Source organism: Pristiophorus japonicus, chromosome 14, assembly GCF_044704955.1.
Source record: "Pristiophorus japonicus isolate sPriJap1 chromosome 14, sPriJap1.hap1, whole genome shotgun sequence".
Taxonomy (NCBI): domain Eukaryota; kingdom Metazoa; phylum Chordata; class Chondrichthyes; family Pristiophoridae; genus Pristiophorus; species Pristiophorus japonicus.
Window position 1 is genome coordinate 158,687,144 of NC_091990.1, and position 26,212 is coordinate 158,713,355.

General features: G+C 46.4%; 1 protein-coding gene across 1 annotated transcript in view; it reads right to left on the reverse strand.

The window, feature by feature from the left end:
- Positions 1–26,212, reverse strand: part of LOC139280163 (protein kinase C-binding protein NELL1-like) — a 1,006,941-nt gene that overhangs the window by 864,973 nt on the left and 115,756 nt on the right. Inside the window, exon 6 of the mRNA XM_070899716.1 lies at positions 19,938–20,010. Within this exon, the coding sequence (XP_070755817.1) occupies positions 19,938–20,010 (73 nt within the window). The remainder of the gene's footprint in view (positions 1–19,937; positions 20,011–26,212) is intronic.

Here is a 26,212-nt window from a genome sequence, read left to right on the forward strand (position 1 = left end):
GTAACTAGTGGGGTACCACAGGGATCAGTGCTTGGGACCCAGCTATTCACAATATATATATATAAATGATTTGGATGAGGGAACCAAATGTAATATTTCCAAGTTTACTGACGACACAAAACTGGTGGGAATGTGAGTTGAGGAGGATGCGAAGACGTGGCAAGGGGATTTAGATAGGTTGAGTGAGTGGGCAAACTCATGGCAGATGCAGTATAACGTGGATAAATGTGAAGTTATCCACTTTGGTAGGAAAAACATAAGGACAAAGTATTATTTAAATGGTGACGGCTTGGGAAATGTCGATGTACAGAAGGATCTGGGTGTCCTTGTACACCAGTCATTGAAAGCAAACATGCAGGTGCAGCAAGCAGTTAGGAAGGCAAATGGTATGTTGGCCTTCATTGAAAGAGGATTTGAGTACAGGAGCAAGGATGTCTTATTACAGTTATACAGGGCCTTGGTGAGACCGCTCCTGGAGTATTGTATGCAGTTTTGGTCTCCTTACCCAAGAAAGGTTATACTTGCCATAGAGGGAATGCAACAAAGGTTCACCAGACTGATTCCTGGGATGGCAGGACTGTCGTATGAGGAGAGATTGGGTCGACTAGGCCTGTATTCACTTGAGTTTAGAAGAATGAGAGAGGATTTCATTGAAACGTATAAAATTCTGACTGGGTTGTATAGACTGGATGCGGGGAGGATGTTTCCCCTGGCTGGGAAGTCTAGAACAAGAGGTCACAGTCTCAGGATACGGAGTAGGAAATTTAGGACCGAGATGAGGAGAAATGTTTTCACTCAGAGGGTGGTGAACCTGTGGAATTCTCTACCACAGAAGGCTGTGGAGGCCAAGTCACTGAATATATTTAAGAGTGAGATAGACAAATTTCTAGAAACAAAGGGCATCAAGGGGTATTGGGAAAAAGCGGGAATATGGTGTTGAGATAAAAGAGAAAGCAAGAGAGAGAGAGAGGAGAGAGAAAGTGAGAGAGAGGAGAGAAAGTGAGAGAGAGGAGAGAGAAAGCGAGAGAGATTGATTAAATGTGACAACAGAAGCCAGCACGAACAGCCTGCCATGACTCATCTAAATTGGAAACTGGAATCAGTCACAGTGTCAGACAGAAGTGTACTTGACTGAGACCTGTAGATATAAAGATCCAGTCCTGAAACGAAGGTGGTAGGTGGTAGATAAGTTTTCAGGCTTACAAATCCAATTATCTACCTGATAAGATAACCCATTGGGAAGAGGGTGTGGCTTTTCATTCATCTAGTGTGTTCTGGATAATACCTTACAATTGTGCACTAAGGTTGGACTCACAGGCTGCAATTTTATCAAATAATTTTCCAAAATGATATGTTTCATCCAGAAAATAGCTTAAAAGCTCCATAGACATTTTCAAGGGAACAGAAGTGTGCAGGCCCGGACTTCAGTCTACCATTGACCCCATCCCAAATTTGAGGGTCACTTAAATATTGGAGGCATGCAACCGGGCCTGTAGGGAGTGGAACTTGGATCTGATCATTCTGCTCCAAGAGGGAATATACAACTGGATCAAATATTAGTACACCAAAAAACTCTTCATTACCCATAGCTTTCTTAAGGTAATTGATCCCTCGGATTAGCTGGGGCTTATCAGGTCAAGCTGGATTGGCTTCCTGTGGTAGTCCAGGAATACCCTCTCAAGGATCAATGTAAACAGACCAGAAGAGGGCTTAAAAATCACCAGCCCTTCGTCACAGCAAATTAACAGGGTTATCGACAAGCATCCAGTATAAGCCCACTGACTCCCAGTCACCTGGACTATACTTCCTCCCACTCCACTTCCTGTAAGGATGCTATTCCATTCTCCCAGTTTATTCATCTCCGTCGCCTCTGTTCACGATGCCACCTTCCATTCCAGTGCTTCCGATATGTCTTCCTTTTTCCTTAACCGAGGATTCCCCTCTACTGTAGTTGACATGGCCCTCGACCGTGTCCGTTCCATTTCCCACACTTATGCTCTCTCCCCTCCCTCCCAGAACCACGATAGGGTTCCCCTTGTCCTCACCTTTCACCCCACCAGCCTGCACATTCATCGGATCACCCTCCGCCATCTCCAGCGTGATCTCACTACCAAACATAGCTTCCCCATCCCTTTCAGCCTTCCAAAGGTACTGCTCCCTCTGCGACACCCTAGTCCACTCCTCAATCACCCCCAATAGCCCCTCCCCTTTCCAAGGCACCTTCCTGTGCAAGCACAGGAGTTGCAACATCTACTCTTTTACTCCTCCTTTCCCACTGTCCAGGGCCCCAAACACCTTTTTCCAGGTGAAACAGCGATTTACTTGTACTTCTTACAATTTAGTATACTGTATTCGCTGCTCACGGTCTCCTCTACACTGGGGAGACCAAATGCAGATTGGAAACACTGCCGTTCAGTCCGTAAGCATGACCCCGAGCATCCGGTTGCCTGTCACTTTAATTCCCCACTCCACTCCCATTCTGACCTCTCTGTCCTCGGCCTTTTACACTGCTCAATGTAAGCTTGAGAAACAGCAACTCATATTTCGATTACGCACTTTACAGCCTTCTGGAATCAACATCAAGTTCAATACTTTCAGACCATAACCTCTGCCTCTATTTTTTCAGATGGCAGCTGTTGGTGATTCTGCCATTCCCATTTACACCTCTTCCAGACAACTTTTGTTTCTTTATTTGTCCCATTACCATCTCCTTTTGCTTTTCACTGTCATGCCTTTTGTCATGATAATCTCCTCTGCCTTCCACCCTATCACAGACCTTCCCTTTTGTTCCTTCCTCCTGCTCCCCCGCCCCCCCCCATTCCCTGCCTCCGCACTTAAAATCTGTTGCATCTCCAACTTTTTCCAGTTCTCATGAAAGGTCTACAACCTAAAACATTAACTCTGTTTCTCCTGCCACAGATGTTGCCTGACCTGCTGAGTATTTCCAGCATTTGGTTTTTATTTCAAATTAAAAGTGAAGTTGCGAGAGACGGAAATCCAGTGGATCGGAATTTAACCCAAATTCTAGCCACCCCCGCCCGAGATCATGGCACAGTACAACCAACTACCCCCGCACCCATCAGCTTGATTAGAAATCTCCACCATCATAATCTTTTTTTTAAATGAAGCAAAATGGTAGGTAGGGTTAGCTTCCAGAGATTTTCTGTGAACTTAAAAAAAAATTAATTCACAGGATGTAGGGATCGCTGCAGGCCAGCATTTATTGCCCATCCCCAATTGCCCTTGAGAAGGTGGTGAGCCACCTTCTTGAACCACTGCAGTCCATGTGGTGAAGATACTCTCACAGTGCTGTTAGGGAGGGAGAGCCAAGATTTTAACCCAGCAACAATGAAGGAACGGCGATGTATTTCCAAGTCAGGATGGTATGTGACTTTGAGGGGAACTAGGAGGTGATGGTGACGGTATGAGACGTGAATTGGCTAGGATAGACTGGCAAATGATACTTAAAGGGTTGACGATGGATAGGCAATGGCAGACATTTAAAGATCGCATGGATGAACTTCAACATTTGTACATCCCTGTCTGGCGTAAAAATAAAACGGGGAAGGTGGTTCAACTGTGGCTAACAAGGAAAATTAGGGATAGTAAATCCAAGGAAAAGGCATATAAAGTAGCCCAAAAAAGCAGCAAACCTGAGGACTGGGAGAAAGTTAGAAGTCAGCAGAGGAAGATAAAGGGTTTAGTTAGGAGGGGGGAAATAGAATATGAGAGTAAGCTTGCAGGGAACATAAAAACTGACTGCAAAAGCTTCTACAGATATGTGAAGAGAAAAAGATTAGCAAAGACAAATGTGGGTCCCTTACAGTCAGAATCAGGTGAATTTATAATGGGGAACAAAGAAATGGCAGACCAATTGAACAAATACTGTGATTCTGTCTTCACTAAGGAAGACACAAATAACCTTCCGGAAATACTAGGGGACCGAGGGTCTAGCGAGAAGGAGGAACTAAAGGAAATCCTTATTAGTCAGCAAATTGTGTTAGAAAGGCCGATAAATCCCCAGGGCCCGATAGTCTGCATCTCAGAGTACTTAAGGAAGTGGCCCTAGAAATAGTGAATACATTGGTGGTCATTTTCCAACATTCTATAGATTCTGGATCAGTTCCTATGTACCCCACTTTTTAAAAAAGGAGGGAGAGAGGAAACAGAGAATTATTGACTGGTCAGCCTGACATCAGTGGTGGGGAAAATGTTGAAATCAATTATTAAAGATATAATAGCAGCGCATTTGGAAAGCAGTGACAGGATCGGTCCAAGTCCGCATGGATTTATGAAAGGAAAATCACGCTTGACAAATCTTCTAGAATTTTTTGAAGATGTAACTCATAGAGTGGACAAGGGGGAACCAGTGGATGTGGTGTATTTGGACTTTCAAAAGGCTTTTGACAAGGTTCCACACAAGAGATTAGTATGCAAAATTAAAGCACATGGTATTGGGGGTAATGTATTGACATGGATAGAGAACTCATTGGCAGACAGGAAGCAAGGAGTGGGAATAAACGTGTCCTTTTCAGAATGGCAGGCAGTGACTAGTGGGGTACCGCAAGGTTCAGTGCTGGGACCCCAGCTATTTACAATATACATTCATGATTTAGACGAAGGAACTGAATGTAATATCTCCAAGTTTGCAGATGACACTAAGCTGGGTGGCAGTGTGAGCTGTGAGGAGGATGCAAAGAGGCTGCAGGGTGACTTGGACAGGTTAGGTGAGTGAGCAAATACATGGCAGATGCGGCATAATGTAGATAAATGTGAGGTTATCCACTTTGGTGGTAAAAACAGGAAGGCAGATTATTATCTGAATGGTGACAGATTAGGAAAAGGGGAGGTGCAACGAGACCTGGGTGTCATGATACATCAGTCATTGAAAGTTGGCCTATTGGTACAGCAGGCAGTGAAGAAGGCAAATGGCATGTTGGCCTTCATAGCGAGAGGATTTGAGTATAGGAGCAGGGAAGTCTTACTACAGTTGTACAGGGCCTTGGTAAGGCCACACCTTGAATATTGTGTACAGTTTTGGTTTCCTAATGTGAGGAAGGACATTCTTGCTATTGAGGGAGTGCAGCGAAGGTTCACCAGACTGATTCCCGGGATGGCAGGACTGACAAATGAAGAAAGACTGGATCGACTAGGCTTATATTCACTGGAATTTAGAAGATTGAGAGGGGATCTCATAGAAACATATAAAAGTCTGACGGGATTGGACAGGTTAGATGCAAGAAGAATGTTCCCAATGTTGGGGAAGTCCAGAACCAGGGGTCACAATCTAAGGCGAAGGGGTAAGCCATTTAGGACCGAGATGAGGAGAGACTTCTTCACTCAGCGATTTGTGAGCATGTGGAATTCTCTACCACAGAAAGTTGTTGAGGCTAGTTCGTTAGATATATTCAAAAGGAAGTTAGATGTGACCCTTATGGCTAAAGGGATCAAGGAGTATGGAGAGAAAGCAGGAATGGGGTACTGAAATGCATGGTCAGCCATGATCATATTGAATGGTGGTCCTATTTTCTATGTTTCTATGTGACTGCTGCCCTTGTCTATATAGGCAGTAGAGGTCGTGGGTTTAAAAGGTTCAGGAGAAGAAGTCTTGGCAAGTTGCTGCTACTACTACAGGTGCAGCATCGAAAATCTGGAGTAACGGAATCCGGAATGTTCCAGAATCTGGACTGCAGACCAATTGGTGGCAGGGTCATCCGGAATCCGTAAAATGTTCCGGAATCCAGACCCTGCCGACCTCGAGGTGCCGCTGCTGCCTGACCTCGGGCCTCGCCTCACTGCCGCTCGATCTCTGGCCTCGCCGGAACATCTCCTCTGCGATGGGGCCCACCCGAACACCTCCTCTTCAGTAGGGCCCTGCCCGAACAACTCCATGGCGACGAGGCCCTGCCCGACGACCTCATCGATGGGCCGGATACCCGAACAGCTCTTTGGCGAGCACCGCCACCCCCCCTCCCCCATCCTTTCTGACGGTCCGAAATCCGGAAATACCCGAATTTGGGCTCGGGTATTTCCGGATTCGTGATGTCAGAAAGACGTTCCAAAGTCTGCCAAAACGCAGAATACGGAACGGCCTCGGCTCAGTCCCGAAGGTTCCGGATTCAGGACACTGCACATGTATTGAAATTTGACCGATTGCGCAAGAAAAAAGTGCCCAATTGCCCCTTGACATAGTTGCAGGCACCAACAATTTAGCTCTATAAAGCCCCTCATTATAGGCCTATATTTTGTAGAGTTTAGAAAAATGAGGGATGATCCCATTGAAACATAAAAAATTATTCCATGGCTTGACAGGGTCGATGGTTCCTCTGGCTGGGGAATCTAGAACCCGGGGTCACAATCTCAGAATAAGAGGTTGACCATTTAGGACTGAGATGAGGAGAAATTTCTTCACTCAGTGGGCGATGAATCTTTGGAATTCTCTACCCCAGAGGGCTTTGGAGGCTCAGTCGTTGAGTATATTCAAGAAAGAGATCGATAAATTTTTGGATATTAAGGGAATCAAGGGATATGGGGATTGTGCAGGAAAGTGGAGTTGAGGTAGAAGATCAGCCATGATCTTATTGAATGGCGGAGCAGGCTCGAGGGGCTGAATGGCCGACTCCTGCTCCTATTTCTTATGTTCTTATAATGCTCTAGGGCTGAGTGAAGTGTAAGATGCCGGGGGATTGCCACCATCCGCAGCAGGAGTCCGGGCTGCAAGAGAGGAGTGACGCGAGTTGCTAAACAAAACTTGAATTCAACATTTCTTTTTGGGTTGAACTGCACAACTAATAATCCCATCTGTTTCATTTAGGAAACTTGTTACCCTGCATTCACACATTCACTCCATGGTGTTAGCTCATTGAAGTAAATGGCCCCCAATTCTGGAAACACTCAGCATTTCCAACAAGTGAGAGTCTAACCACCACTGCTTGACATTCAACGGCAATGAATCCCCCACCATCAACATCCTGGGGGGTTACCATTGACCAGAAACTTAACTGGGTTAGCCACATAAATACTGTGGCTATAAGAGCAGGTCAGAGGCTGGGTATTCTGTGGTGAGTATCTCACCTCCTCGTCAGGACTGTGATGGACTACTCTCCACGAACCTGGATGAATACAGCGCCAACAACACTCAAGAAGCTTGATCCCATCCAGGACAAAGCAGCCCTCTTGAGCAGCACCACATCCATCACCTTAAATATTTACTCCCTCCACCGAAGCCTTATGACTGCAGTGTGCACCATCTACAAGATGCATTGCAGCAACTCGGCAAGGCTTGTTCAGCAGCACCTCCCAAACCTGTGACCTTTACCAGCTAGAAGGATAAGGGCAGCAGGCGCATGGGAACACCACCACCTGCAAGTTCCCCACCAAGTCACACACCATCCTGACTTGGAAATATATCGGCCGTTCCTTCATTGTCGCTGGGTCAAGATCCTGGAACTCCCTCCCAAACAGCACTGTGGGAGTGTCTTCACCACACGGACTGCAGCGGTTCAAGAAGGCAGCTTACCACCACCTTCTCAAGGGCAATTAGGGATGGCCAATAAATGCTGGCCTTGCCAGTGACACCCACATCCCAGGAACAAATAATAAAAAAAAAATTATGGGTCCGCTATATTCAAATGGAAGACGGTAAAATCTGCATTGGTTTTGCTGCAGCTTTGCTGTGACAATGGGGAAGAAATTCGGGTCGTTAGAATGGGGCGCAAATGAATTTTCACCCAGGCACGGTACTGCTAACGACTCCCGCAAGATCCGGCGGCCGTTTAACGGCGGCGGGAACCGGTATTGCCCCGCTCCGCCGACGATGACATCATCATCACCGTGCGCAGTGACCCGGAGCGAAAATTCAGCATCGTGCCCGAAGGCTGTGCCGGGCACTAATTAAAGGGGAGGTGGCGCTCACCATAAACAAAAAATCGACCGACTTACCGGTCGCGCGGCCCGTCGATTGCTGGAACGCGGGGCCCATGCCGCGATCTTGCTGCCATGGCACCCCGCTCCCCGGTGGTCCAGCTAGGTAGAGTCGGCAGCTTGGCCCTCCCTTCCCCCTCTGCCCCGCTCGCGCCCTTTGGAGCCCATCATTTTGCGCTCTACTGGCACTCAGGGGCAGTAACCCCAATATCGCAAGCGGAGTGGGACTTCCACGCCTGTCGCAGGAACTCCCACCCTGTTCCTGTTACCACCCTCAAACAGGACATTACGCAATTGCGCCCCCATAATTTTTTTTATTTTATTTAATTCTCTCCCTCTTTAGCTTCATCCAGCTTGTCCTTCTCTGAATAAGGAAGCTATCAGCATCTGAGGTCTTTGTAAACAGTCACTGGGATTTGGATGGGAAAGGCCACAAAGTGAACTGCTTTCCAATTTGCTTCCATTGCCGTACCAAGAGCATATCACCCCCATCTTAGCCCCTGGCCACGACAGTCAGGATGAAGAACTCACAATGGGAGTAAACTGTAGAAACTGGCCCATAATTCCACGTGGCGAGTCGTGCCAGATTTACGCTGGTTCTCGAGCTGAATCCTGCCGAATTTCCAGGATCAGCTCATTCGCATATTTATTGGAGGATCTCCATTGTAATTCCCTCCTAAAATAGGAGTAACATGGCTGGAGGTGCTTGGAAATTAGCGGGCAGCTTTTTAAGGGCCATGCCTGGCTGATAATTGCAGCAAGCAGGCTAGGAGAGCAACAGGTAAGTGGGAATGTAGCACTGAGTTCGGAGTCAGTTAGCTGCACTGGATGGCCCATTTGTGATTTTGTCCTACTTTTCAGGAACCTTTTCCACTGGAGGATCCGGCACAGACAACCGAAGAAGGGTCAATGAGCAACTCAAAGAGGAACAGAAAAAGAGCCAACCATTTCAGTTAGCCTGAGACTGCCTGACCTCTATTCCCTCCACAATCTGGATATTCAGTTGGTGGAAACCCTTTCCGCTGAGGAGGTTGACTGTTAGAGATCACAAAGCAAGGCAGGCGGCGAGCTGCATATTGAAAGGACCTACTGCCCAACTAGAGCGGGCACTCTGGACACCCAGCAGTAAGCCCAGGGGAAGATTGCGGCAACCATAGCAATGGCAGGAGCGGGGCGGCAAGACATTTGCCACCATTTCTGGGGTGCTACCTCCCTCACTTCCACCGTGCAGGAGGCCTCAAATTAACCCTCTCCGCTCCCCCCGCTCAACCCTCCACCCGCCATTTTATTTTTAAAATTCTTAATAGCTGCAAACTACTACACTGACAAAGCCTGAGAGGAGGGTTGTAGTACCTCCATGGGAACTCAAGGCTCATCTCTCACATTTTTCAAAAATAGACAAATATCGTTAAGCCAGATTTTGCTTCGGTGATTTGACGGCAGTTGCTGGAGATTAATGTGGGCAGACAGCTTGTAGCAAGACAGAATTTGGAGGCCTATTTAGGTACGCAATCTGTTCCGCATAGCACCAAAACAAAAACATGAGAGAAATGTTCACTCCGAAGGCAAACGGTAGCTTGAATTAAAATAAATAAAAATTAAACCTGCACACTGCTCACTTCTTCACACTGCAGCTGGTACTAATTAGATCCCTGGACCCAGAGTAGTCTGGCAGTTGCCTCCGGAGAGCTGGATAGAAGAAGTGCTGCCCTTTTACCTGCAATTGAAATGCACCCAACAGCAGCCAGCCAATTTAAAAGCTAAAAATGGAAACTGTGCCTCACCTAGTCATCTTCCTCTTGAATGAAAATATAATGTGTGACATGTGGCAGGATTAACCCATACCCTGCTCAATAGATGCAACCAAATGTTGACCAAACAATGGGTTTAAACTATGCTGTGAGTTGCGCTTTAAGGATTAAGCTCGAAGAGCATCTCTTAGTTTCCTCCCACACAGTGTGGCGGTAAGAGTTAAATCCAGTAAGTGTTGTTACAGTCTGATAAGCAGGCACAGGTACGAGGAGAAGGCTGGTCAAAGTCAAGAACTCACACAGGGAAGAGAAGGTCATTTGCAGAAAAAAAGATTGGATTCATTTCAGTAATGTGAGTGGTGCATGAAAGCACAGGTCTGAACTGCTGGCACAAATCACAAAAAAATGGTCGTCTTATCTCCTGTGAAGGCCCATCAAAGAGCACGGCATGGTCAATGGCATGGAACTGTATTGGCTTTTGAGAAGCAGCAATATTTCAATGTTGGTACGAACATGGTTCCCTATTTCGGCCCAACCTGTCCATGCCGGTGTTTATGCTCCACTCGAGCCCCATCATGTCTTTCCTCATTTAAATCCAGCAGCATAACCCTCTATTCCCTTCTCCCTCATGTGCTTATCTAGCCGCCATTTAAATGTTATACTATTTGTTTCAACCACTCCCTGTGGTAGCGAGTTCCACATTCTCACCATTCTGTGGGTAATGAACTTTCTTTTGAATTCCCTATTTGATTTCTTGATGACTATCTTATAATGATGGCCTCCAATTTTGCTCTTCCCCACAAGTGGAAACATTCTCTCTGTGTCTCCTATTATTCCATTCATTTAAATGGAAGGAAAATCAGTTGGGTTTCACAAAACATGTGCAACCTTCCCTACACCAATTTCCTTTCTGTGGTGTGCCCAGGCGATGGTTAATGCCCAGGTTGTCAAGATGAAAATCTACCCGTGTCCTAGCTGGCCTATGGTTTGGTCCAGTGAACGTTGGACCCTTTTCTCCATTATCCCTATCCCCACAATAGAAATCCCATACCCTGTACATCACCTTGCACAATATCATCCTTCCAGCTCCAATCTTCTTCCACTAGTCGTACCTGTTCACACCCTGCTCTGTGGCTGCATGTGCCTAGTGAGCTCTCCCCCCACACACTACCCCACCCCCCCCCCAAAACTTGAAGCTTTATCAAAGCAAAAAGCCTGTTTCTCAGCATCGAGGTGAAAAAGAGTTTTGGATTAGCACCAATTAAATGCTTTGAAAAAGGATTAATGCTGATTGCTTAGCTCAGTGCTGGGAAAGCTGCAGGAAGCCAAAGTACATCAGAGGTCCATTGGCCAAACAGGGGGTGGGGGGTGGAGGGGCTTAACCTACACGCACATTGACAGCCCCTAACCCTGTATATCCCCTTGCAGTAGGCTCCCGAGATATGGGAAATGGACTGATGACGAAGTGCAACACCGCCTTCAGTGTGCCAGCGCAGTCTTCAGTCGGCTGAGGTAGAGAATGTTTGAAGACCAGGACCTCAAACCTGGCACCGAGCTCATGGTCTATAGAGCAATAGTGATACCCGCCCTCCTATATGCTTCAAAGACATGGGCCATGTACAGCAGGCACGTCAAAGCACTGGAAAAGTACCACCAACACTGCCTTTGCAAGATCCTGCAAATCCAATGGAAGGATAGGCGCACCAAAGTGTGTTCTCACTCAGGCCAACATCCCCAGTATTGAAGCATTGACCACGCTCGATCAGCTCCGATGGTTGGGCCACATCGTCTGCATGCCCGATACGCGACTCCCAAAACAAGCGCTCTACTCAGAGCTCCGACATGGCAAGCGAGCCCCAGGTGGGCAGAGAAAACGCTTCAAGGACACCCTCTAAGCCTCCTTGAAAAAGTGCAACATCCCCACTGACACCTGGGAATCCCTGGCCCAAGAGTACTCAAAGTGGAGGAGAAGCATCCGGGAAGGTGCCGAACACCTTGAGTCTCTTTTTCGTGAGCAAGTGGAAGCCATGCGCAAACAGCGGAAGGAGCACACGATAACCCAAGCAGCTCACCCACCTGTCCCATCAACCATCGTCTGTCCACCTATGGCAGAGACCATAGGTCCCGCATTGGACTCATCAGTCACCTGAGAACTCAGTTTCAGTGTGGAAGCAAGTCATCCTCGACTCCGAGGGACTGCCTAAGAAGAACAGAAGATATCCCCTTGCAAGGTGCTGCCTTCTCTGCTGCCCTTCTCACCAAGATCTAGTCTGCTAATGATGCTCCCTGGGACAAAAAAAAACACTTTTGTCTCTGATATATCATGTTAACAGCATCTTTCCTTTCTGCTACTGCAGAGACAGAGTTAAAAACAGGTTCATTCACAGAAAATGGCCATTTTGTTTTGACGCACAACAGATGTTATGGCTCAGAGGTATCTGAGGGATAAGCCATTCAATTCAAAAACAAGCATCCTGGGAGTATTGCTTAAATTCTTAAACTCAAAAGAGAGCTGCCAATAAAATATATTCAAGGGATGCCTATATTAAATTTTCTTTGTACCAGTCAGATTTTGAAAGGATATCTCAGCCCGCCTTGTTCCATTTCAGTATTCCGTCTGAAGTTAGAGATAAGTTTCCCCAGGAGCTGTTTCGTTTTTTTTTCGAGCAACTAGATTTTTTTGGATTAACTTAAAAATCGCAATTCTCCCCATTTAAGTTGCTCCAGTGTAAGTGAGTTAGTTCGTTTTTTTTTAAGTTCAGTTTTTTTTTCCAAAATGGGGCGTTACCAGACACTTACGCCTGTTTTGGCTATTTAGGCAAGTTTAGCCAGCTAAAACTTACTCCAAACTAAGTTAGGCCAGAGTAAGTGGCCACTTTTGTACGTTCTGAAAAACCCTGTGGTGAATTAAGAGATCAGCCTGTTAAACTGAGTATATTTTTACTAAAGATAGCTAGATATTAAAAGTACTGGAAAATCTTTGAAGAGTCTTTCTCCCCCCCCTCCGGATCAAAACTCTTCTCCCGCTCCCCCCCCCCCCACCCCCCAAAACTCTTCCCCTCCCTCCCCCGATCAAAACTCTTCCCCCCACTAACCCGTCTCTTTTAGCTCTCAGCGCGGGAAGGCAGCAGGCCTCTCGGCCCGAGATAGGGGCGGCCAGTGGCAGCCCCTCCCACACAGCCTGCATCACACACTCTCAGATTCTGGGGACCAGGAGCTACTGCGCATGTGCGCACACTCTAGCGCACATGTGCAGAGGTCCCGCCACTGTTTTCAGTGCCGGCACCTGGCTCCACCCCCAAACCTAGTTGCCACGCCACGCCACGGAGGAGAGGCTGAGGAGCGGCCAAATACGGTCCGAAGATTTTTGGCGCCCTTGGAATTCTACAAAAGCGACACACGTCTGGGGAGTGCGTCAGAAATCTGTACTGGCCAAATTTGGGCCCAATAATAGTCCAGAGAGATTCCATGCCAAGTCAGAAGCAAACTAAAACCATCATGCAACGTGAAATTATTTAGCTACCTTGCACCAGGTATGGTTCACATTGAAGCTTAGTGCCTTTGGTATTTTCAATCGTGCTGAGCAGGAATAATTAAGCGTGCAATTCAGTGTTGTCCAAAACAGTGGCCATTAGCCACATGTGGCAAATTGGGAATCCAAATGTGGTAAATTGCATTTCTGATTAGTAAATCAAATGAGTAATAGACGCGGTCATTGGGCACGTGATCTCAATACTCATTCGCATGTGCAGTTTTCCCTTTTTGTTTTGTCGATTGGTAAAAAGGTAAGATGAAAAGTAGAGTGTGCAAATGTTTTTTTTGTTCATTGTGAGTGCATTACTTCCTTGGTTACTGACCAGTGGTAGATGTTCATTAAATAATTATGCACCTGTTAAATACATTTACTTGCATTGCGTGCAAGGCATTTTCTACTAAAATTAGTGCATGTGGCTATAAAGGTGTTGCCGTAGCCACATCAGTGGCTAGTCAATGATTTCTATTGGACAACACTGATGTAATTACAACACAAGAAGATATGAGCTACCACATATGGGGATGCAACATGAAGTACAGGTTAAAAATCGCACTAAAGAATATGGAGGAAGACACTGCAGTTTGTTCCATTAAAACATGCGAGTCTGTTCATTTTAACCAAACCACGTGGAAGGAGGAAGGAAACTCAAACTTTTGCCCTGACCAAGGGATGCCAAAGTATTGATAGTGCCAATGAAGATATCTGTGGGCTTGATTGCTCCAACCTCAAAACCAAGGACAGTGTATATGTGGGGATGTACCAGCTACAAGATGCACTACAGCAACTCGCCAAGGCTTCTTTGACAGCACCTCCCAAACCCGCGACCTCTGCCACCTAGAAGGACAAGGGCAACAAGTGCATGGGAACACCATCACCTCCAAGTCACCCACCATCCTGACTTAGAAGCATATCGCCGTTCCTTCATCATCACTGGGTCAAAATCCTGGAACTCCCTCCCGAACAGCACTGTGGGAGCACCTTCATCACACGGACTGCAGCGGTTCAAAAAGGTGGCTCACCACCACCTTCTCAAGGGATGAGCAATAAATGCTGGCCTAGCCCATGAACGAATAAAAAAAATAAAGAAAGGGAAAATAAATAGAATAAAGATAAAACACTGGTTAGACCTCAGCTAGAGTATCATGTCCAATTTCGGGCACCACACTTCAGAGAGGATGTCAAGGCCTTCGGGAGGGTGCAGAGAATTGCTAGAATGGCACCAGGGATGAAAGACTTCAGTTATGTGGAGAGATTAGGGAAGCTGGGTTTTTTCTCCTTGGAGCAAAGATGGCTAAGAGATTTAATAGAGGTGTTCAAAATTATACAGGGTTTTGATAGAGCAAATGACGAGAAATTGCTTCCACTGGCAGGTCGGTAACCAGAGGACACAGATTTAAGAGAATTGGCAAAAAAGACAGGTGGGAGATGAAGAGAATTCTTTTTAAACTCAGTGAGTTCTTAGGATCTGGGATGCACTGCCTGAAAGGGTGGTGGAAGCAGATTCAAAAGGGAATTGGATAAATACTTAAAAAGAAAAAATCTGTAGGGCTATGTGGAAAGAGCAGGGCAATGGGACGAAGTAGATAGCTCTTTCAGAGAGCTGACACGGGCATGATGGGCCGAATGGCCTCCTTCTGTGCTGTATGATTCCATGATTTTTTTAAAATACATACTACATTTTTAGTAATCTTCTCAATCAAAAATGTTTTATGGCTTGACCTCAAAATATATTTTGCACTGGGTGATCTGCCTTATCACTGCCAGAACTCAGGGTCTGAGGGGTATTTGCACTACACGTAGTCACTAATTCTTATTAAAAGTCACCAACTCCCACCACTTCTCACTTGGTTCATCATCATCATCATCATAGACAGTCCCTCGAAATCGCGGAAGACTTGCTTCCACTCTAAAAAGTGACTGTACAGTCCAATACGGGAATTACAGTCTCTGTCACAGGTGGGACAGACAGTCGTTGAAGGAAAGGGTGGGTGGGGAGTCTGGTTTGCCGCACGCTCCTTCCACTGACTGCGCTTGTTTTCTGCATGCTCTCGACGACGAGACTCGAGGTGCTCAGCGCCCTCCCAGATGCTCTTCCTCCACTTAGGGTGGTTTTTGACCAGGGACTCCCAGGTGTCGGTGAGGATGTTGCACTTTATCATCTGGTTCACAATGAGCAGGAAAGATGTCAAGGGCGACTTCAAAGCCTGCTGCATAACTGAATCTAAGATGAAGGGGTGCTTGGTTCCAAGATCATGTTCTACAGATTTGGCACCAATTCAATCAACGTCTGAATAACTGCTGGGACTGATGGAAATTTCCATCAAACACAAAATTGGTTTTTCAGCTTGAGACACTCAATTCAGCTGAGCAGTCTGGGAATCACTAGCCTTGAAAACAGGTTGTGCGCAAATGTCAACCTACAAAACTAGAAAAAGCTGACCAACAACTTCAAATCAACTGACACAGCTCCCACCATTGCATCGCCCCAAAATGGAAAGCTGACAACTTAAGGATGTCCCTACTTATGACATGCAAACAAGCAGTTACTTGGGCTTTTGTAACTTAAGCTGTGGCCATGCCCAGCATTCCTTTCCTTGCATTGGGGCGGGACGGGGGAAAACACCTCAATTTTAAAATTCTCATCCTTGTTTTCAAATCCTCGCCCCTCCCTGTCTCTATAATCTCCTCGAACCGCACACCCCACCCCGCCCCCTCCCCCCGCCTCCCCCACCCCAAGATGTCTGTGCTCCTCTAATTCTGGCCTGTTGAGCATCCCCCATTTTAATCATTCCACCATTGGTGGCTGTGCCTTCTGCTGCTTGGACCCTAAAGCTCCCTAAACCTCTCTGCCTCTCTTTCCTCCATCAAGATGGTCCTTAAACTAAGCATTTGGTCATCTGCCCTAATAGCTCCTTATGTGGCTCAGCGTCATCATTTGTTTCATAATGCACCTCGGGGACAAGCGTATTCTGGGGTTGAAATTCAGTATTGCCCCGGTTGGGGGCGGTAATCTTTCCGGGGTGGACGCAGAAGTCCCGCCCTGGAAACGAAATTGAGGTAACCGCTCCTCACAGGAACTGGGCCGCAATGTCGCACGCTCCACTTCCTGTGAGGGGCGCTTTCCGGGGCGCTACCCGGGCAGGATCAGCGGTGCTGTGCAGCTTCTCCGAGTTGCGCTGATGTGTTTCAACGCCCCTCCCCTTCAGTTAAAAGAGAGGGCCGCTGCATACACTGCAGGGCCTCAGATGGCCTCCACTGGCCCACCAGGATGGTGTGGTGTCAAGGCCGCAGCACGGACCACGCCACGGAGCAGAAAGACAGGCCAAAATGACAAAATAGCAGCATGCAGCACAGCGCACCTCCCCTTTAACTTCGCTTTGGGAGCAGAGGTCGGCCCGGTTCCCGATCCGCGAGGCTGGTATTGACACCGCTCGCGGCAGCATCGTGGGGCGCAGGCCAATATCTACCACAGGGTGGAAAGGGGTCGCTGCGCACAATGATGATGTCACTAACTCCCGTACAATTTCGCGGGAGCCGGTAGGACACACACCAACCCCCCCCAACCCCCCACACCCCCAGCAAAAAACAGGGTTTGCACCCCATTAGCACCCCTCCCCTCCCCCGCCCCCCACCCCCTCCCCGGGCCCCCCCCCCAACCCCTCTCCAGACCCCCCCCACCCCCACTCCCCCCCCCACTCCACCCCCTTCCCAGACCCCCCCACTCCCACCCCACCCCCTCCCCAGAACCCCCACTCCCACCCCACCCCCTCCCCAGACCCCCCCACTCCCACCCACCCCCTCCCCAGAACCCCCCCCCACCCCCGACAGGTGCACAACAGGGGAATTTCGCCTCCTATATTTGTTGCTGTTAAGTGCATGATAGCCTGAAGGAGCCAATACAGAAGTTTCAGACAGAAAATTGGCAATGCATTTCCAACAGAGTTGAGGAAAACCCAGAAAATGTTGCAATTTCACGTGAAAAATGATTAAATCTGGTTTATGTTATAGATTTTAATATTTCATAATTGCTTGTTTTATTGTTTTTTTCCCCCCAATAAGATTAAACGTACAACTGTTAAACATCAGGCCATCAATTTGCCAAGAGTTACCTCAACAGTCACTCTCCCAAGCCAGAGAGGCAGTCTACCCCTTCCAGACCCACTTCAAAGACTCTGTACCCAAAACTCCCTATTCTTTCAGAGTGACACCCTCTCCTCCTTCAATTTAAGCTGACACTCTTCTCCCTCTACCCCCACCCCCACATTCAAGTTGGTACTCCTTTCCCCCTCCAACTCCTCAGTTCAACTTGGAGCTATTCCACCACTAGTTAGTATTGGTACGCTTCCCTACCCGAGCCCCTCCCATGCCTCCGTTCACTCTTGCACCCCATACTTCAGTAAAGTCTGGCACTTTTCTTTCTCCCCACCCCCAATTGCCATGCCCAGTTTCTACCCCCATCTCCCCAAAGCACTACTGCTAGCTTCTGCTCCCATTTATACCCAGACATTTCCTTCCTTCCCATTTCCCCTTCCTTTTATTCCCTCTATTGCCATCTATTTCTCCAGTAGTTTCCCCCCTGGCACCACTCCCACCCGAATCATGTTGCTCACGGGAGCCAGTCTCAAAACTTGACCCTGTAGGTGGAAATGCTTGTTCTTGCGAGAATTCCCATCCACAGTATGCAGTAGCCGGAATCGCTTCCATTAGCAGGCAGATTCGGGTGAGAGCAGGGCCACGGGTTGGTGGTGCAAGACGTGGCAATCTTTGACAGCTAACCCTGGCACACGGCGTAGCCCCCAAAACACTGGTCGTTGGCATGGTTGGTAGGTACTGATTCATGAATGGGTAGTGAATTTGCCTGAAATTCCACTCCACTGTTTTATCAGAGCCAAATCCCTGTTCAAATAAATAGGCCAACTGCTCCGCCAAAATAAGAGGGAGAGGGAGAGGGAGAGAGAGAGAGAGAGAGAGAACATCAGTTGAATATCGGTATGCCAACAATTAATACCGTAACTTCCGAGCTTCTCTCTCCCGGTATAGAGCTTTGGTGTAGGCCAGAGTGCCTACTTTCTCAAGTGAGGTTGCTCTTTCTCCTCAGCGTCTGTCCCCACCCACCAGCTCTCCAAATCTCAGCTCAGATTGTGACAATGATGTTGATTCAACGAACAGAAAATCATCGGAGAAAAAATTCATGATATGTGGAAAAACTAAGCCCTGTTTTACCTTTGCAGCCACTTTGATGATCACAGGAAAGGTAGGCTTCGCAGTTTTCACAACGTTTCAAACAACTGGAAGAACTCAGAGATATGAAAAGACCATCCAGTCCAGTTTCTCTTCTGAGACCCAAGCTTACAACTTCATATTTTTTCTCAAAACCATGGGATCTATCAAATTCTCTGCATAGTCATAGCTTGATTTGGTGGCAATAGGCTTCGTACAGATGGGGGTGGGGGGAATCTTTATAAGTTTGGCTTGTTTTTGCCCGTGAGCGCAATCCCTTGCTTCTCCTATCTACGTCCATCTAATCAATTCCCTTCATTATTTTCAAATTTAGGTCTTGTGTGCTTTTAAATTATTTTTGTTATTTTCAGTAAAAATATATCTGTAAAATTAATGATCGACTTCATTACAACAGCAACTACACTTCAAAAGTACCTAATTGTCTGTAAAGCATTTGGGACATCCTAAGGTCATGCAAGCTTCATGGCTCAGCTTGTTTGTTTGATCCTGAAAGTACTGCCACTGATGTCATGAGAGCATGCTGATCTAAATTTAAAAAATCTAAGTTATTCGTATCTTGCTTAGCACGGCACATAACCGACATTTAAGTTTTTCAAGAAGGTGGCAAGAATGACAATTTTTTTTTAAATGGAACCATCTTCAGAAGGGTAAATACACCCACTCTGAGGAAGGAAAGAAAATAATGCATATGCTTGAAATTATATAATAGCTTCTCGCATCCTCAGAATGTCCCAAAGCATGTCACGACCAATCAATTAATTTTTGAAGTGCAGTCACTGTTATGTAAGAAAATACTGCAGCTAATTTGAGCACAGCAAGGTCCTACAAACAGCACATGAATGAAATGAGTAACTGAGCTGCTTTTTGCAGTGCTGGTTGAGGGGTGGATATTGGCCAGAACTTCCTGCCCTTTCACAACTAGCACCCTGGGATCTTTACTGTCTACCTGAGCTGGCAGACGGGCTCTCGATTCAACGTCATGTCTGAAAGAAGGCATGCCCAACAATGCAGCGCTCCTTCAGTACTCCACCGAAGTGTCAGCCTCGCTCAAGTACATAGTGGGTGCTTGAACGCACAACCTTCCGATTGGGAGGGTGAGCTTGTTACCAACTGAACCAAGCTGAGGTCAAGAACAAAAACAATTGATAGTAATTCAGAACGCAATAATCATGGTCATGTACAGTGCTTGACATGTAATAGAGACAGAAATTAAACATTGAAAATTAAACTGCTCAGTTGGCATTTCTACCAAATATACTCAGTACACACAGCAGGAAATCTCAGTAGGAATAAAACCGCAATTAAAGCCTTCAAAGAGACATATTGCAGTTTCCTTTTTTAATATTTTCTCTTTTTATGTAAAAGCTTGGACACACGCCTTGAAATTGGTTTTCCTGCACTCACTCACATTTCCACAAAGTTCATTTGCTTGGTAATGTGTTGTGTCTGACAGGTATTATTATGGAAGGAACATACTTGGTACTTACTGCGATTAAGATTTGGGCACTGTATTATATATCCATTAGGCATCAAGATGATTTTCACATCTTGCAGAATGCCCTAAAAAAAAAGAACCATAAATTAGGGGAAAATGAGCATAAGTCACAGCATGACACAAATTTAGAACATTAGTATTCATGTGGCTGGAGTCGCAAACGGCTGGAATAATTTCTGACAGGAATACATTTACGAGAGCAATGGCTGCCTTGGTGTGCATGGTTAAGTCGGATAACAGTAATTAGCCTCATTGAAGGTTTTTGTCCATTTTTAAAATCACAAGTATTACCCTAGCATTCGTTGTAAGGTTCCATATTATAGTTCTCTTTATTAATGCACAAGATTAGTTGGCAGACCTCTGTATCAGGTTCCAATAAGGTTTGGGACATTCACATTTCATTATGGTGCGCCAAGGTCAGAGTGCAAGGTCAGAGTGCAATGATTGTGTCAAATGCACAATGAACATTCATTAATGTGAATAATTCAATTACTAATTGAGAAACTTTTACAGATCCATTCATTCATTCACTAAACAAAAGTTAACAAACTGTTGCAAAACATCCTAAAATTAATAATCACCAGTTATCAGTTAGGTTTAATTTAACATTATTCCAGATGTTTGATATACATATTGAAGATAGATAATAGATATCTTCGCAGTTGTTGAAGATATGCATTTTAAAATTTCCATTTTGCTTACAGATCTTTGTGCTGCCTCTTGCAAATCAAGATTAGCATCAAACCAGGCCAGACACATCAGAATTTGTTCAACAAGGTCTGTTGGAGGCCATTCAGAAATTTGCCCAGGAAATGTTAACATTTTTGGGGGCGGAACCATGAAAAGCAGGAGTCCTCTTCCGAGGCCCACAAAAAAAGTACAGCCTGCTGCTAGCCCATCCGAGGCCCATCCCCCAGACTCCAACAGTCTGCCGGCTCAAGGTGGGAGCTGGTCGATTTCCTGCACGCGTACCACCGGCGAGTGGTATGTAAATGAGGCCAGGGCCTCAAACTCGCTCAGGCTTCACGCCAACAAGAACGGGCAAAGTCGGGCCTATAATGTCCATTTTTTTAATTTGTAAAACTCAAATCATGTGATATACAAAAATGCAAATGAAGGCAGGAACCACTGGATAAGGAGAGGACCACATGAGACCAGATGGCTTTAGAGGTTTTCAATTAAGTGCGCATCACATTTGGCTATTGCATGTGCAATCTTTCAAAAGAAAGAGGGAAATAAGCCAACTCAGATCTTGTGAGTTACATCCAGTATCAAAATCAGTTATTCAAAAACAGCGATACCTATTGTGGAAGATATTTTTTTAAAACGCCAACGTTAAATAGAACCACAGAATGGTTACAGCAGGGAAGGAGGCCATTTGGCCTGTCGTGTCCGTGCCAGCTCTCTGCAAGAGGACTTCAGCTAGTCCTACTCTCCCCGCCTTTTCCCCGTATCCCTGAAAATTGATTTCCTTCGGGTACTTATCCAATTCCCTTTTGAAAACCGTGATTGAATCTTCCTCCTCCACCCTTTCAGGCAGAGCATTCCAGATCCTAAGAACTCGCTGCATAAAAAAGTTTGTTCTTATGATGCCTTTGTTCTTTTGGCAATCACCTTAAATCTGTGCCCTCTGGTTCTTGACCCTTCTGCCAAGGGAACAGGTTCTCTCTATCTACTCTGTCCAGACACAAGAATTTGAACACCTCGATCACATCTCCCCTCACTCTTCTCTGCTCTAAGAACAATATGTTACATTTTCTACATAACCTGTAACCTTAAAATACATGAAAAAAATCACAAAAAATATGAATGCAGTAATATTTTAAATACTAGAATTCTATTGAATGATTCATTTCAAGATTTAAGTTCATGTAAGCAACTTTGAAATGTACCTGTAACAGCTGAGAGAATCGCTGAATACTAATGTAAAACGAGGATTGGAACATAATGGGCCGATACAGCTGCACTGGGATCACTGCACATGGGGCACTGCTTGCATTGGGAGCAAGAGGTTGGTCTCGCCGGATAATGCAGATCAGTTCACTTAAAAATTCTTTCAAGGGCTTCTAATGCTTAATACACGGCATGCTGGGAATGCCGCAAGATCAGGGCTTCCCAAGGTGTGCTTCCGCTTTGGATCAGCCCCAGTCATCAATGAGGTGCTACATATAACATAAGAAATAGGTGCAGGAGTAGGCCATACGGCCCCTCGAGCCTGCTCTGCCATTCAATATGATCATGGCTGATCCGATCATGGACTCATGTCCACTTCCCTGCCTGCTCTCCATAACCCCTTATTCCTTTATCGTTTAAGAAATTGTCTATTGCTGTCTTAAATTTATTCAATGCCCCAGCTTCTACAGCTCTGAGGCAGCAAATTCCACAGATCCACAATCCTCAGAGAAGAAATTTCTCCTCATCTCAGTTTTAAATGGGTGGCCCCTTATTCTAAGATCATGCCCTCTAGTTCTAGTCTCCCCTATCAGTGGAAACATCCTCTCTGCATCCACCTTGTCAAGCTCCCTCATAATTTTATACGTGTCGATACGATCACCTCTCATTCTTCTGAATTCCAATGAGTAGAGGCCCAACCTACTCAACCTTTCCTCATAAGTCAACCCCCTCATCTCTGGAATCAATCTAGTGGACCTTCTCTGAACTGCCTCCAAAGCAAGTGTATCCTTTCATAAATATGGAAACCAAAACTGTACGCAGTATTCTAGGTATGGCCTCACCAACACCCTGTACAACTGTAGCAAGACTTGCCTGCTTTTATACTCCATCCCCTTTGCAATAAAGGCCAAGATTACATTGGCCTTCCTGATCACTTACTGTACCTGCATACTAACCTTTTGTGTTTCATGCACAAGTACCCCCAGGTCCCGCTGTACTACAGCACCCTGCAATCTTTCTCTATTTAAATAATAACTTGCTCTTTGATTTTTTCTGCCAAAGTGCATGACCTCACACTTTCCAACATTATACTCCATCTGCCAAATTTTTGCCCACTCACTTAGCCTGTCTATGTCCTTTGCAGAATTTTTGTGTCCTCCTCACACATTGCTTTTCCTCCCATCTTTGTATTGTCAGCAAACTTGGCTATGTTACTCAGTCCCTTCCTCCAAGTCGTTAATATAGATTGTAAATAGTTGGGGTCCCAGCACTGATCCCTGCGGCACCCCACTTGTTACTGATTGCCAACCCGAGAATGAACCATTTATCCCTACCTTCTGTTTTCTGTTCGTTAGCCAATCCTCTATCCATGCTAATATATTACCCCCAACCCCGTGAACTTTTATCTTGTGCAGTAACCTTTTGTGTGTTGGAGATCCTAGGGCAAAGGATGATTCTATTCGAAGCAGAAGGTCATCCTTCAGTAGTAAAAGAAGGCAGCGCGGATGGAGGTAACAAAGTGCACCAATCCAGTCTTGCCCATGGGCTGGTCCTGGGAGGAGGTAAGAAATAAAGTATGTGGCCTGCATAAGCGAAATGTGCAAATAGGTGAGAACGTCTTAAAATCGGGCAGGCTTGTGAAACTCGGCACACCACAACAGATTGAGATTGCAGGAAATTTTGCCAAAAGTTCATGGGGTAAAATTTTGTCGAGACCAGTTTTTGAGCCCAGAGCCAGCCATGCAGAGCCAGCACGAACCAAGAGTACCGAGGCAGGCACAAGTTTGGGCCTTGGGCTTCATTAGCATTTTATGCGTGAGCTGCCGCCACCTGTCATGTCTCCACAGGCAGTTCGTACACTGCCGACTATGGTTGGCGGGGGGGGCCATCGCAATGATTGTGCTGTCGGGCAAGCACACCTGCTCCACTTGGTACCACAGGAAGCTGGCTGCTGAAGAATCCTGAGCCGGGCAGGCCCGATTCCTGCCCCATTCATGAGAAACAAATTTTGCACCGAGGTCTTTCAAAAAGTGTTAGGCCCCTAATTAACATATGCGGCAGAGGCCAAACACCTGTTTTAGGTGGCCGCTCGAGACATCTAAAAAGTAGGTTCAATGAATTTAGAAGTATGCCGAACTCCTGCACAGATTGGCCGCAGGCCGTACCACTGCTGCTAAATTGGTCACTGTTGCACTCATTTTACACCCGAAAAACAGGCACAACGCACACCAGTAGATCAATGCACAGTCATGATTATGCTCTTACTTGGAGCTGTCTCGTGTAGCTATATCAAGGTGCTGACTTTGTCATCTCTAAAATCTGGCAAGTAATTACTATGCCAACAGAAAGTGCCTTAATGCTGCACGTTCACATAGGTGGCTATTGTCCTGAGCACTCAAGTGTTACATTTCTTTCACATTCCTCTTGTATCTGCTTGTCGGAGATGGCTGCACATAACATGGAGGCAGTACATGCAGACAGGTAGGGGGTGCAGGTGTGGTCAATAAAGTTATGCCCTTTGACCCCAAGTAAGGTGAGGGCAAGCAAGATTCTGGGTACGGAGGCAATAAAAACGATTGGACGGAGGGTGAATTAGTTGTTTTCCCCAAACTAATATCCAGTACCTTTGCTTTTCATTCCTTACTTCCATATTCACTCCTTCACTCCCTCACACACTCAGTGTCCTGCCAGGTGAAGCAATATTTCAAGGGACATCTCACTGGAAGCATTTTAAAGTAAGCTCCTCCAATTGCTCAAGATGGAGAAGGAGGAGGTGGCAAAGCACAATATACATCCTCAGGCAACACCTCACTACGGCTCAACAGTGATTGTGCTTGCTAGAGTAGAGGTGGAAACATTGGTGAAGCACAGAACACAAATTAAAAAAGGAGCAAGTGCAGATGCCCTGCAACAGACACAACCTGCCAGTGCATCCCAGCAAGACAGACTCCTGCAGATTGAAGTACAAATCAGAGGGGTATCTTGAGTGGCTTCTTCAGCTGCCGAGCCTGCTTAGAAATGCACTGATGTTGAGCTTTATGGAGTCACTTGAAGTGTGCTAAGCAGCCTGTATTTGGGTGCATCCATGGGACAGGCCACAACCCACATCTGTGCATTACAACAGTGATTGCACTCCAAAAATACTTCATTGACTTTAAAGCGCTTTGAGTTGTCCGGTGGTCATGAAAAGCGCTGTATAAACGTAAGTCTTTCAGTGCTGCATGGCCACCTGAGTGAGTTACAGACAGAATGCTGGGGGTTCGATCCGTGCTTGGGAGGACTGGGAGGTATCACCCCTGCTCCTCCTGGCCCACAAGCAGTGTTGTAAAAGCATTTAGTTTCTCCCAGAATCTGTCCTTGCTTCCCTACAGCTGCCAGGTTTCCCGAGGCCTGGGAAACCCGGCTGGCCAGGGTTAAACCTGCAAATCAGGTTAAATCGGAGGCTGCCAACCTCATTATAATATTTAATTTGCCAACCCACCTCCTGGGAGCGGGTGGACTGTCTGTCTCCCTGTCCCGCCTCCGTTAAACCCGAAAGTGGGTGGGTTGGGGTATGTTTTGAGATTTTAAAAGTTTTACCATCTCACCCAATCCCTACCCACCCATTTTTGGGGGTTAAAATTCATCCCATTCCTGTCAAAGAGTCACCCATCAGAAAGGGATTAGCAATCTCATTATTGCACACCAGTCAGTTCGACATAGACCTGCAGGCAGCCTGAGAAAAAGAGCACCCAATAGCAGGGAGATGAAAGGAGTTGGCAAGAACACCAATGCAACACCACAACCGAATCTCCTTGCCGCCCCACTCAAATTGTTGAAAATGTCCTTCCAAACATATTGACCCTGAAATTCCGGTCGGAGGCTTCCCGCAGGCAATTGCCTCCTACCGGAGAATTTTTACGGATCTACCTGGTGGTCTCGGAGGCGCCCTGGATTCTGGTGGGAAGGCCTTCTCTTCCTGCGCTGGGAAGCGCGCTCCCGTCCGGAGGGTTCCCACGCTGAAGATGCAGTCACGTGTGACTGCTCAGCCAATCAGGTACTGTATTCCATGCGTAAATCCCACAATCTTGCCCAAGCAAATGTCCTCGCTCCCGATCGGCGGATCATCGGCTTTTCCGATGTCTTCCCGGGTCTATAGAAACTTCGTACAGACCCGTGGAGGCCGGGATTTCCAGGCCATTGGCTCATGCAGCCAATGCTTCATTTGCTCTAGTGCGCTGCAGAGTCATGAGCTGTCCTGGTGCAGAGATAGTGGCCACCTCTATCCCTACTAGACAATGACAACCAGCAGCCATTCACTTCATTTCTTCCACCCACTGGGGAACACTTAGAAAGAGCAATTAGGAAATTGAAGATACACACCACATGCTTTCA